This window comes from Danio rerio, chromosome 17 (genome assembly GCF_052040795.2).
Source record: "Danio rerio strain M-AB ecotype USA chromosome 17, GRCz13ab, whole genome shotgun sequence".
Classification (NCBI taxonomy): domain Eukaryota; kingdom Metazoa; phylum Chordata; class Actinopteri; order Cypriniformes; family Danionidae; genus Danio; species Danio rerio.
In genome coordinates, this window is record NC_141037.1 from 26,090,419 (window position 1) to 26,104,722 (window position 14,304).

Consider the following 14,304-nt stretch of genomic DNA (forward strand, 5'->3'; position numbering starts at 1 on the left):
TTAAATAAATCCTTTTTTAATCTAAACGACTCAGAAAAACTTTATACTCAAAGAGGATGAAATGACTGGTCTGAACTGGCTGCAAAATATATGTACACCATTAGTAATGATTAATCAATGCATTTGCCTTGTTTAAATAATATAATGGTTTTAATCTTGCAATTATCATATTTTTAGAGATATTGTCTGTTTTTATTATTTTTTCTGTCATTTATTTCACATTTGCTTTTTATTTTATTAATTTGATGATGTTAATATATATATATTAGGCTATTTTATATACATATTTAAAATGCTTTGCCATTCAAGTTTATTTTGAATGTGAAAGAAAGCAGATTTGACCTGTCAGTGGGTGCACATGGTTCTGAATAGCATAAAAGTAAGAGAAATTATGGATGTCTTTTTCTTTTAAACATAAAAAAAGAAACAGTGTATAACAGTGTCATAATACATATAAAAATAGTTTAAAAAATTAAATAATATATTGTTTGTCGCACATAGTTACCTATATATGTGATTTGGGTAAATGTTGTGTTTCAATTCGGCAACCACTGCAAGTATATTTCAAACCTGTGGGAAGCACTGGACAGTTAGCATGTTTATTTTAAAAATCAACATCAAAAGAGCTATAAATGAAGTCAGGTTGTCATGTATGACCACCTTTTTCTTTTTCAACACATGAAACAACTGTAATACAAGAGGGATTTTCTCCTGTAATTTTTTAGCTTGCCAAGGTGGAGCTGGCAAGGTCTTCGGTAAGTCTGTTCCGTTTGATGATGAATTGAGCTCTTTAGAAACCCAATCCAACTCTGTTCGCCCACCCCCAACCCCAGCCCACCCTCGTCCTGCTTCTGCACTCATTATGACTTCTTCAGCACTCCCAGGAAATGCATATGAAGAAGAAACTCCTCATATGCTTGCCAGCCTGATGCTTGATACAATTTTTCCTCAGAGCGATCGATCTCAATCCGCTTACTCTGTGAAGGAATTGTTTTTTCTGATGTTTCTTGTTACAGTCATAGGAATATTTTTATTTTGTGTTTCGAGCTTTGCTATATGCATGCCGTTGTTATAAAGTGTAAACAAGGTTTTTTTTTTTTATTACCGAGGTTTAAAGTTAATGTAACATTGGAGAAGAGAGTAAAATGTTATTATAACCAGTAGGTGGTTTTATTTTTCAATAAGGCTGCTCTCAGAAAACAGCTGGAAAGGTGAATATAATTTCAGTTATTAGTATTTATTGACTCACCACAACAAAATCTGTTTATGTTTAAATTGCCTCTGTGCAGGATTTTAATTTCTGAGAGGCAATTAGGCCTGATTAATTCTCCATTACTCAAAGATCATACAAAGACCGTAATTGGTGCGAAAGAGGGTTTTTTTTTTGTTTGTTATTGAATACATTAAGCACTAGCTGTAAGAAAGAAGAGTGATTTAATGTTAATGTTTTAACAAATCATTGGTGGAGCATTTAGAAGAGTGTTTCATTATTATTTAATTGAGCCAGAGTGAAGTGCAGAGAATGTTTGTTGTCCCTTGGTGGATTTGGCTATCATTATTTTTTTATTTTAAATGCAATGTGATCAAATGTTTTGTTATGAACATAATATTATGTACAAATATTGAAATCAAAGAAATTATACTCTTTCTTCTATCACTCTTCCTTCTATTGAATCAATAAAACAGCATCTCTTAATCCCAGTTCTCAGCACCAGGTGTGATGATATCAAACTGTAAAATTGAGCAAACAGAAGAACACAATTACATTAAGAGCGCTGTTTTATTAGATGATGTCTTGTACAAATGTACGCTTTGCTCTTGTTTGTCTTCAGCTGTTTCTGTTCGGTTCAGCATTAACACCTGCTTTTCCTGTTTCCAGTTTTACTAATAAGTTTGAATTCTGCAAGTGTTTCTGGGACTGTGAATCGATCATTTGATGAGCTGCTTTTAAGGCATCTTCTTTTTTAGGCATAAGAAATGGAAACTGAAGCAACCTAAACACTTGCAGAATTGCAGCCCTTTAATGTTTTAACCCTTTAGTAACAATATGCAAAACACAGTTATTTGAGATTACATGTTGTGAGATGTAATAGTGAATGAAAATAAGGAAACTTTGATCTTAATAATACTGCTTGTCAATTACCATGCATTTATTATTCATGTGTTTTGCAATAGATTTTTTATTTATTTAATTTAAAGATACACTCTTATAAATACACTAGTTATTCAGTCTGAACAACATTTATCGTTCATGCACTGTAAACCCTTATAGGTTAAGACTACTCAAATGAGTTGAGGATAGTGATTTTCTCAGTTCGTTTGAGTAATGGGAACTCGATACCTCAATTAATTGAGTTGACCAAATGTGCTGTCTTCTTTGAATTAACTTAAATGTTTAAATCCCGATAACTTAAAATAGATTAAACTTCCAAATTTTTCAGCTTTAATATCTTTTACTTACTTATTACAAGCGCTGTTTATATTGAAGTTGATATTTAGCCACACCATGTTGATGTTTCGTAACATCTAATTTTTCAGGGTGGGTTGTTAGCCCAATGCTCAACCCCCAACCTGGAGGACCAGGACATACACACATACACTATGGACAATTTAGTTTGCCCAATTCGCCTATAGCACATGTCTTTGATCTGTGAAGGAAACCGAAGCACCTGGAGGAAACCTATGCCAACACGGGAAGAACATGCCACACAGAAATGCCAAGTGACCCAGCCGGGACTCAAACCAACAACCTTCTTGCTGTTAGGCAACAGAGCTACCCACTGCACCACCCTGCGTGTTTATCAATAAAAAAATGTATATACAGTAGGCATTTAAATATAGTCTCTTTATTACTCTGGAGTCGCCACAGCTAAATGAACATCCAGGAAAAATTGTTTTTGGAAGCTTTATTTTTAAGAGTGTATCTTTCATGTTCAATATATTTGTTCTCTGAAGTCTTTTAACCCTGATAATAATCGAAAATGATCTCGATTGCTAGGCACCAATGCTAAGCTGGGCCTTCGGTGCAAAGCCTGCAAGATGGGAATCCATCACAAGTGCCTAGATGGAGTTGGACAGCAGAGATGCATGGGGAAACTGGTGAGATATTTGTTTTCTGTGTGATTTCCGTATTTGATACTTTGTTTGTTTTTGTTGATATTTGGATAATCTTGAAACTTGAATGTGAAGCTAAACAAGTATTCATTGGTATTTACTGGTCAGTGCTTAAAACTGATACTGTTGCAAAGAAAACACACTAAAAGCAGCCTACATATAATTTGTTATAGCACTTTCCTTGTGTTCCTTTCTGGCAGTAGGTGAAGATTTGTAGTGTGTGAGTGTAAAGATATGTTACTCTTCGCAGTGATATTTTTGGTTATTTGAAAGTGTGATTCATCAGTCTGTCTTTTCCTTCTGTGAATTGGTGTGCGAGTATGAATGCTAATGATCCTCCAGTGTGTACTAGAGAAAGTGAGATAGAGGAAGGATGGGATAGTTGATACGCAATATCAGGATGCATCTATCATGTAAACACCTCTGTGCTCTACTCAGGGGACCCACAAGTCACGACTCTTCAGGGAAATTCACACGCCCCCGACACACACTAAAAAAATGGCAAATAGGAAAAAGAGTGCTAAAATTTCCATTGGTTTTTCCATGGCTTCAGTGCAGAACAGGAGTGAGTCAGGTTTCTCAGAGAACGATTGACCTTAAGAACAAGTTTACAGCTTTCTCAAAAACCTATTGGCATGTAGAACTAAAAGTCTGAGTTGTACTAAAATTATGTAAAAAGTTCACCTGTAGAGTCTTAAAAAGAAGTTTCCTCCAAAAAACATTAATCAGCCCAACTAGTTTTAACATGAATGTTAAAAGTTTCTTGAGCAGCAAATCAGCATATAATAGTGATAACTGATGGATCATGTGACAAGACATCTGAAAAGTGTAGTAACACTAATAACTGACAAATTATTGTCAGTTATTTGCCATCACAAAAACAAACAGAAATAAGAAAATACAATAGAATACAAATAGAAAAGAACAAAAGAATAGAAGACAGTTATTGCTATTTACTGTAATGCTACCTTGAAAAGTATAAGACATCTTTCAGAATCATTTAAGAATCTTGCTGAGCCTAAACGTTTTAATGCTAATGTACTGTGTTTATACAATACTGTATATTCTATTTGTTGGCAGTAGTTCTGGTGAGTTCATGTCTAGTTCATGCCAACCTGAGTTTGATTCCTGCTTAAGGTCCTTTGCCAATTCTTTGCTTTCCTGTCTATATTGTTTTATCTAAATAAAAGATGTAAACTCTCCTTAACCTCCTAGGGCTTAGTGGCCACATATGTGGACAGCACATTTTAGCTCTTAAGTGGCTATTTAAAGTATTTTGAATGTTTTGTATTTTGTTACAAACATACAATGTCAACCTGCAACTGTTTTGCAGCACATGAAATGTCCCAAACACTATTTTTAACTGTACAAAATGGGCAAAACATGTTGTTTTCACTCTCTGATAGTCAAAACATGTTAAAAAATATGTATGTTATTAATGGATTAAAGAACAGTCAGGAAAAAGTGTTTTATGTAAATTCGGACATGGAGTCCACATATATGGAGATAATTTTTTCTCTAAAAGTACATCATTGTAAAAGATGATACTTAGGTTTTATTCTAATTAGGTTCCTATAAGCCCAAATAGCAAAAAGAAATAAAAAATGCTGTAAAAAAACACCTTGGGCCTTAAGAGATTAAATATGCTTTTAAAAATACTATATTAGGGTTGGGTCAATAGACGATGCCATCGTCCATTGCCGATGGCCAATAGACATCACAATGCTGAACCGATGAAAATATCAGGTTGCATTATTTAATTAAAGAAACGCTCAATTATTTTTGAAAATCAACACATTTTAAAATTCTCCTACACTGTCAAAAATATGTTTATTATAGTTTCCATTTTTTGTGTTTTCCATCTATTTATGGTTGTTAATATCTTAATGGGATATTAACCTCTGCTCTGTCTACTTTTGATTTTAAAAATTCAACTCTACAGTTCAACAAAGTGACTTTGATTACCATTTTTGAAATAATATAATTTATAAGAAAAATATAGAGAAATAAGTCTGTAAAATAACAGAAAATGTGTTGACAGCTTATCACAAGATTTCTGCAGCATAAAATAAAACATCATCTTAGATAATATATCACTTTTAACTATTAAACTATTACATTTTCCAACTTTTTAAGGTTAATGTGATTCAAAAGAATACATATTAAAAAAATAAAAACATGAATCACAAAATAGCGAAATCTGTTAATTTACGGATATTTTTACTGAGTAAACAATTGATGTTTGAACCTATTTTCAAGAGTTTCTTGATTATTACGCTAGAACGAGGCTATAGTTCCTTGACATATCAGTCTACAAAAAACTTTTCTTTTTTTTTTTTGTCATTTTTTTACACAATGTAACTACAGAAGGATTAAGATTTCAATAGTAAAACTATTTGGTTATTTTGAAGCGAGATGCTCTAATCTGATTCAATGATCTATGCTAATGTAAGCTACAAGTGCTCCTGACCATACAGTCTACTGAATTGATTAAAAAATGGAAAAAAAAAAAAAATTGTAGAGAGTTCCTCTAAATACTCTCTTGCTATAAAATATGCAATATATGTGACAAAAATCCTTTCAATTTATACTAACTCTCTGTAAGTTTTCGCTTTAAAATCAATAGCCCTATTAACAATGAACTTTGGATAGAATCTTTGATCAGTGTTTTGATTTCTGGAACCAAGCACTTCTGATTCTGTTACTACACTATGAGGTCATCAACACAGGAAATGGAAAAAACACTGTGCTTCAGATTGTGTGGTGGGTTGAGTCTGGAGTTGTACGAGTCTCCCCGATGATGATGTAGTGGACTCTCGCAGATGGAAAATATGGCTGTGGGGGGTCAGGATTAAAAAGAGAACAACTCCCCACAGGATTCAGCTCTAATTCCACTTTTGCTCTATTTTTATACTCTGTTTATTTCTTTTGGCTTGTCTGATCAGTGAGAACCTTTGAGCTGTACGAGTGCTGTTCTACCAGCATGACATGAGCTCAGTCCTGGTTGTTGTTAGTCAACCATTAAAACCCTCATTATGTGCCAAGCGAGCGTCGCATGGTGTGGCTATTATTGTTCTTTTGGTTGATTAAACAAATTAATCACATGGAAGTTTATTTCGGTTGACTCACTTCATTCTTAGCGGGTACGTGCTCCCTGACACTTCACTTGTGTTAAATGCATTTATTAGCATCTACTTCATGTCTCTTTGCACGCTTCCTCCAGCGAGCTCTTGGAGAAATGTGACGTAGCAGCACTAGAGAGCTCGTCTCTGGGTTCAAGTGGTACTTAAATTAGTCTCCAACCCCAGTCGTGGCTAACGATGAAGTCTTCAAAGCAGATTTGTGATGCTGATTGAATAGACACCCTGCTTGGATTTAACACAACAAATACAAATAAGGGCTTGGTGAGCACAGCGAGTCTTTTACAAAGGCTGTGCATTTGCTCCATGATGCTAAATATAATGCTGCAAGTGCTTGTGTTTTAATCATTTGAACCAACGAATCCCTGTGGAAATTTGTCTTATGAGTATATAATCATTCAAATGAGTTTAGACACTATAATCCAGTTACTTTGCCTCATTAAGGATCATTTAAACAGTGCTTCTGAAAATGAAGATGAATGCTGTCGGACTAATATTGAATTAAGTCATGACAAAACCCCTGTTTTATTAGACTTGAACCACATGTAGTAATGCAGCAGTTATACTAGTGTACATTATGACTGAATATATACACTGTAAAATATCTGTTCATGCGTATTTAAAAACAATATTAAACTAAATGACTTTTATTGACATTTGAAGAAGTTTAAAAAGAAAATTGGGTCTGGGTTAGTCATATACATTTTGGTAAAAAAGGGTAATGACCTTTTATTTAGCATTTTACTGATTTATTTGTGAAATGAAAATTACTTCAAACTATTTTAAGATTTTTTGATGATGTACAAAACTTCCCTTAATGTATTTGCTCTGAAAGGAACCAAACCAACATCAAATCAGGGCATATAATGAGTATATATATAACACGGACATGTTTAACACGGGTTTCACAAAACACGCAAAGAAATAATTAGCAATTCTGAAATTTTTTATTTCTTAGTTTAAGAATACTTTGTAAAAATCAATGTTTACATCTCTTTTGTGGTTTGTTTAGATGTACTTTTTTACAATAATTGATGCTGGTTTTATTTTGTGATAATAAGCAGCCATATTTGTTCAGGGGTGCATTTCCCAAACACCAACGTAACTTGCGGCTGAACTATAATAGTACGATGCATCATTTGGGAAAAGAACGATGTAGTGACCAGTATTTCTCCAAAAGTTAATAATAATGGTGATGATGATTATTATTTTTATCATTATTATTATTATTATTATAGTAGTAGAATATTGTGTATTTTAAATTTTTTTTGAAAAGTCTACTATTACAATTTGACACATGCAAACCACTGCAGAAATGTTCTAACCAACAGGCCCATGTCATATACAGTACAGATACTTAATAAATAACCTACTATAAATTAAAAGCATTACCGTATGATATGTTTTTGTTCTCACAAGCTTTGGAGACATAACCTAAATTCCGCTTTTAAATAATAGGTCACCTATAGCTTTTGTTATGAGCCATGGCTGTGTTCAAAATGACTATAATGTTTTCAAAGTGTACTACATTGGCAATGTAATTGTAAACATGAAGAACGATATAAACTGATCTGTAAAAATACTTTGAATGCAAATTACACCTAAGAGAGATGACCTTAATTCTTTTTAAAAAATTATTCCATGTTAAAATGTTGGAATGTTCTAAATGAATATGGCATAGGGGGATAACTGTGAATAGAATACAGCCAGGGACTATGTTTCAAACTACAGCTTCAGAGGTGGAGTTGCAAGCATACAAGTGTGCAACACAGTTTGTGAATGTTCGTTTGGTTCATGGATTTGGGAAACGGCAAATCAACTAACTATGTTTGTAACGACGCAGCTTGCGACCTTAGTTGGGTAAAAATTGTTTTTGGAAAGGCACCCCAGATTGAGAAATAAGAGTGGTTTGTTTAGATGTACTTTTTTTTTTACAATATTTGATGCTGCTTTTTTTTTTTTTTGACAATAAGCAGCCATAATTGTTCAGATTGGGAAATAACTGATGGTTTAAACTATTGATTCAAGTGTTTAAAATAAATAGACGTGATATTTTTATTTATTTTTTTTACCATTTAACATGATAAAAATGGCCATGAAAATCTATTCTGCCTATAAAAAAGTAAATGAAAAGACTAAATCCAGTGACCCTGTTTATGTGATTGCAGCCAAAAGGTTTTCGAAGATATTCTAGCTCCCCTCTGCTGATTCAGGAACAGTTTGGGTGCATCAGGGAGGTTATGCCTATTGGTGAGCAATACCTACATTTTGGTTTGTTGTTCGTTTTTGTGCACTAATGTATAACATTATTAGTTAAATAGTTGTGTTCACTGATATTTTGTGGTTCCTTTTGTGTTTCCTTTTTGTTCTAGCTTGTGGCAGCAAAGTTGACCCAGTGTATGAGACTCTGAGATTTGGAACTTCTCTGGCACAAAAAAACAAGCGAACCAGTGGATCAGAGTCACCACAGAGAAACTCTGTACGGAACACTTGCTTCTTTTTTTATACCTTTAAAATACATATATAAATATATATATAGCAATTAATGTGTTTAAGTGCAATATTTACAATCCAGTTAAGAATATTATTAACATAAAAAACTGCAAACATATTTTACTTATGAAATTAAAGCAAAATAAATCCAAAATGACACTTAAAAACAGTTTAGTAAAATAAAACTAACTCTAAATAACATTTATCTAGAAACGCAAAAAGGTTTTTGTGAAGGTTTGATTTAGCAGGTAAGTATTCATAGGCCAATGTAAAAACAATAGACACAAGTCTATGGTGGATGGCCAGAAGGAAACCTGTACAAAAGTTTGTGTGTGTGTGTATTTTTAAAGGAGAGATGTTGTTTGACTGGTCAAGGCTTATCATAGTAAACATGCATCCATCATTTACCTGCAGGCAATTTGCTTCAGTTCAGGCTTTTAAAAAGATTGATATCTCATTTTAATGTGCGTCTGCTTGGCTGCTCGTGTGGAAACTGAAGTTCTCATGGTAAAAAATAGTGATGATTATTATGATTAATTCAATAAAACACTCAAAACAATTCAATTTCATCTCCTTGAGCTGCTCTCTGTCTTAATTCACAATCATTATGTCCTCTCTGCTTTAGAAGTGCTTCTTTCTTCTATTGGAGGCATTATCACAGGACTGCTGTTTCTGTAAACAGCCTGTTATAAAACTCGAATGTTGCCATCATTATGTTATTTATAGCAACATGTTTGCTCCCTGCCTTTTGCACTCAGTTGTTAATACTTGAGTAGTTTTTTTTTTTATCTGTGTGCATGAACATGTTTATACCACCTAATATTCAGTTACTGCAAGTTAATGGAAATGCAGGAGGCCCAGATGTACTGTTTTACTGTTTGAAACAAACACAGGCAAACATACACCCTGGAAGGAAGTGATGGTCCGCTTCAGATAATGCCTCTCTAAAGCAAATATGACCAAAAAAGGGAGAGAATGAGATGAAAGAAGAAGAACAGGCAGAAAACATAATTTGACAGGGTGAAGTAAATCAACCGTGAAATTATTTGCACAGAAAGATTAAACTATGTGAAATATGATATTCAATAGATGTAAATCTCTAAATAGTAAACAGTCAACGTGAATATTTTTTGCGTCTGAAATCCATAACAGACACAGTGCTTTGTTAGGACAAGTTGTGTTCATATGTGTACATTATGTGAGAGATTCATTTGTGTTTACTCGTTTGTTCAGACCAGTGATGTGGCTCAGGTACCAGAAGAAAAGGCTGCCCACTGCAGTCGAGCTCAACTCATCAGGAAACCCAGTGACAATGGTGAGAATATGTACACACACAAAGAATAGATACTACTACTACTAAAAATAATGGTAAAAAAAATATTTGAGCATTTTTGTTGCATCAAATTCCTAAAAATGAGGATTTAAAATACTAATTTGAATATTAAATTTTATTTTATAATGAAGCATATGTATTTTTTTGCATTAATGTTTTTTTCACTTATGAAATGTGTTTTATTATTGTTTTAGAAGCACAATTTGGGGCTCTATTTTAACGATCTAGGCACAAAGTCTAAAGCGCATGGCGCAAAAGCATTAAGGGCATGTTCGAATCCACTTTTGCTCTTTTAAGGACAGAAAAATACGGTATGTGCCCTGGTGCATGGTCTAACAAGGTTGTGCTTATTCTCTTAATGAGTTGTGGGTGTGTTTTGAGCATAATGTGCATCTCACATTCCCTTTAAGAGTCAGACATGGCGCATTTGCTATTTACATGGAAGACTTTGTAAGTGGTAAAACTGAATGCTTCACTAGCAAGAAAACAGTTAAACAGAGCTTCTGCAACGCGAAGATAAAGAATGAAGAATTACTCTACTCCTTTACTTTCGTGGAAAAGGAAACAGTGTTGTACGCATCCATTAGCCTACATATTTAATTTAATTTATTAAGCGCAAAGATTTGTTTCAAAACTATTTCTAAATTCAGTTTGTAATTTCCAGCAAATTAATAAATGAACAATGATAATGAAGTGCGGTCAAAAAGTTATATCCAAATACATGTCCTGTTCTTAAGTCTCAAATGGTCCAAAACCCAACAGGTGGACAAATCTAAACTTGTTTTTATTAAAACAAATAGAAATATGCAAATAATAAATATAACTGTTAATAATAATAACATACAACTGCAAATTGTCATGAAATAAACTGACAAAAGCCCCTCGAGATGAAGAAGGCATGAAAGTAGTGGTTTTTATATTTATGTTGAAAATAGTAAGTTTTGTAATCCTTTAATTGTTTTCAAATGTAAAGATATTTGTGCATTGCTGTACATCTTGTGTGTATAAAACAATGTGTAAGCGTTTGGACCTGCATAGGCGCATAACTAACGCACTCTGCGCTGGAAAAGCTAGACCAGCTTTTTGTTTTCAGTCTATTTGAGTTCCTTAAAATAGCAACGCACCAACAATGCGCCTCAACACTCCCCCTTTATAGACTGGCACACCCATAAGTCTACAAAATGGCGCAAATGGATTTGCTATTTAAACAACACGGTGCAAAATTAGAGTTGCGCTGATCTGAAAATAGAAACAAATCATGCCAAACACGTCTTGCGCCTTATTGCGCCAGATGTATGACAGGGCCTTTAATGTTAGAAAACTATGACTCTAAAACTAAACTTGTAAAATTCACCACAACTTCTTGACCACCTAATAGTTTTAATATGCTAATAATTTACTAATTATATATCAATAAAACAAACTATTTATTATTTAGTCACTATTATTTTTTTCTTTACTATTTATTGTCAGAAAACTATGACTAAAATCTAAACAATAATAACTAGTAATATTTGAATAAATCTAATTATTAATTATGTATGTATCTGCTTTTTTCTATTTATTTTTATTTATAAGTTTATTTATAGTATTAGCACTATTTATTGTTCATCTCTTTTCTTATTAGTACTATTTACGCAGCTATGATCAATCTGACCATCAATGATCATCTATCCCACAATGCCCTGTTTAAATACAAACTGAGAGCTTTTAATCAGACTCATTGTCCACACTCATTAATGCTTTAGTTATCATGATACAGCGCTGTTTGTATGGATACATGTAGTATTATTGAAATGAATGGCCTCGATCAGGGTTGCATCCTGTTGATCACAGATTGACCCCAAGTCTGAGTGAATTCATGTGCCCATAGCTGTGTGTGCTGGCACGGAAGACGTATATTTATTCTCTGGTGCCACAGAGATGACCGAGAAATGGAGGTATTTTTGGCTAATCAGTCCAGCACTCTGAACAATGACCCACTACAACTGCATCATTAATTTAGCCTCGTGCAATGATGAGAAAACAAGTGAGGTTTGTTTTGCTGTGAATTACTCATGATCAACAAGTCTAGACTCCAATTACTGTCTTAGCTCATTGATTTTTTTTTTCTGTGCTGTGTTTCAGTTTTTATGCCGTTGGAGAATGGAACTGAACATTTTCATGTTGCAGAAAGGAAAGCAGAAGAATCACTCGTGAGCACTTTTTTTACTCAGTTTAGGAATGTTCAAACTTACCCAGACATACCCAAACAGAATTCTGAAGACTTGCTTTTTTTCACACCCATTGTATGGTGTGTCTACATCCGACTAAACCATGGGTATATGAGCAGGGTATCCGCAGGGTCTTAAAAAGTCTTAAATTGACTGAAATATTGTGTTGTAGGTCTTAATTAATTTTAACAAAAGTCTTAATTTTCCTCTGTCCAAGTAAAGCTACCCAATCGGGCAGACATCCATTCAATCACCAACAATCCATCTTAATAAAATCAGGGAAAGAAAACCAAAAACATTTACACACTTCCTCAGGAAAATAAAAGAGCAATTTATTACTTTACATTACCTTTCATTCATACAAAAACTATTTATATAGGTAAGGGGGAGTAGACAAAATAATTATAAATAGACATAAAACGTAAAGCTTTATAACAGAAATGCAATAGTTTGAATAGAAGTTATACTCGATCAATTTTCACCAAAAGATTTTTGATTATTTATGTAATTGCCTCCATAATAAATATACTTTTAACAAAGTTAAACTTGTCAAATAATAAAAAAGAAATATTATGTTGAAAAAAGTGTATACAACTAGGTGAAGTTTATTTAGGAACTAATTTCAAGAGGATCACGTCCTTATGATTGCTTGCAGCCGGCCCCGCATTATTCAATTAATGATTCACCAATCAGACGATTCCTAAGGCACTATAAATATCCTAAGTTCCATATAACAGCCATCTTCATTTTGAAGAACTCCCCCTTCCACCCCTACTCCTCCTCCTTTCCTGGATGGGTGGCACGGTGGCCCAGTGGTTAGTACTGTTGCCTCACATGCAAGAACGTCACTGGTTCTAGTCCTTACCAAGCCAGCTGACGTTTCTGTGCGGAGATTACAAGTTCTTTCCAGGCTCACATGTCTTTCCCCTGGGTTCCCCGGTTTCTTTCCACCGTCCAAACTTCAAAAAACTTAAGTTAATTGACTAATCCAAATCGGCACCATAGACATGCTCCTAGTAAGTAGTTATCTCTTAAGATCAATCACTATCTGTTCATTGGCTACTACAGCAGGGGAGTTCTCGATATCTCCCTGCGCTCAAACTCCCCTCTCGCCTTGCAAACGGGAGGGAGCCCCGAGTTGAGGATCTAATGAGCTCAGGGCTCTCTCCCAGGACAGCATGCCAAACAAGCTTTACAATCAATTATCAGCTAAGTGTGAACTCTTGAAAAAAATTTTTTTTGACACATTAAAGTATGTCGCTAAAAAATATTTTGTGATTAAAAAAAAATCCATTGCCCCAACCAGGCCATTAGAAATAATCAATAGAGTTTAGCCCGGTATAAATTAAAAATTTAATTCATAAAGGTCTTAAAAGGGTCATAAAAAGGCTTAAATTTGACCTGATGAAACCTGCACAAACTCTCTATGAGGGGTGTACACCAGGGTTGTGTTTTATAACCCTGAGTAAAAAGTGGTGCTAATCATGCTTCTAAATTCATTCTTTTTCATTCAGCTTAGTTCTCTATTTATCAGGGGTCGCCACAGCAGAATAAACCGGCAACTATTCCAGCATATGTTTTACCAGCCTGATCTCACAGGAAAACATACGTGTTTTATGTTTTGTTAGTTTAGTGGTTAATTCGTACGAATTCGTACAAGTTCAGCCGTACGAAAAAGATAAGATTCTAAAGAGAAGGCGTGGCACCCACCCCACCCCTAAACTCAAACATCATTGGATGATGAGCAAATCATACTAAATTGTATGAATTAGATCCTAATTATATAAATTTATAGTTATTCAGTTTTTAAATTAATTTCAGTAATATTATTGACTAATATGAAAATATTAATATGATTTATTTAAAATACAGTTTGTAAAGTAATATTTTCTGTCTTTTAATAGATATATTATATCAGAGACTTGCTTTGTTTACCAAATAAGTGGATCTAATTGAATTTGCATTGTAAACATTAAATAAAAATTTTAAAGCTATCTTTTTTTATTTAAAT

The 14,304-nt window shown here is 33.7% G+C and overlaps 1 protein-coding gene across 2 annotated transcripts in view; it reads left to right on the forward strand.

Moving 5' to 3' along the window:
• stac (SH3 and cysteine rich domain) overlaps positions 1-14,304 on the forward strand; it is a 41,735-nt gene that overhangs the window by 18,596 nt on the left and 8,835 nt on the right. Inside the window, exons 3-8 of one of the 2 annotated variants that reach the window (XM_087290581.1) lie at positions 726-755; positions 2,999-3,099; positions 8,423-8,504; positions 8,627-8,733; positions 9,981-10,062; positions 12,208-12,275. In XM_087290581.1, coding sequence (XP_087146707.1) covers positions 726-755; positions 2,999-3,099; positions 8,423-8,504; positions 8,627-8,733; positions 9,981-10,062; positions 12,208-12,275 — 470 coding nt within the window. The remainder of the gene's footprint in view (positions 1-725; positions 756-2,998; positions 3,100-8,422; positions 8,505-8,626; positions 8,734-9,980; positions 10,063-12,207; positions 12,276-14,304) is intronic. The other variant, XM_087290582.1, reaches the window with a different exon arrangement.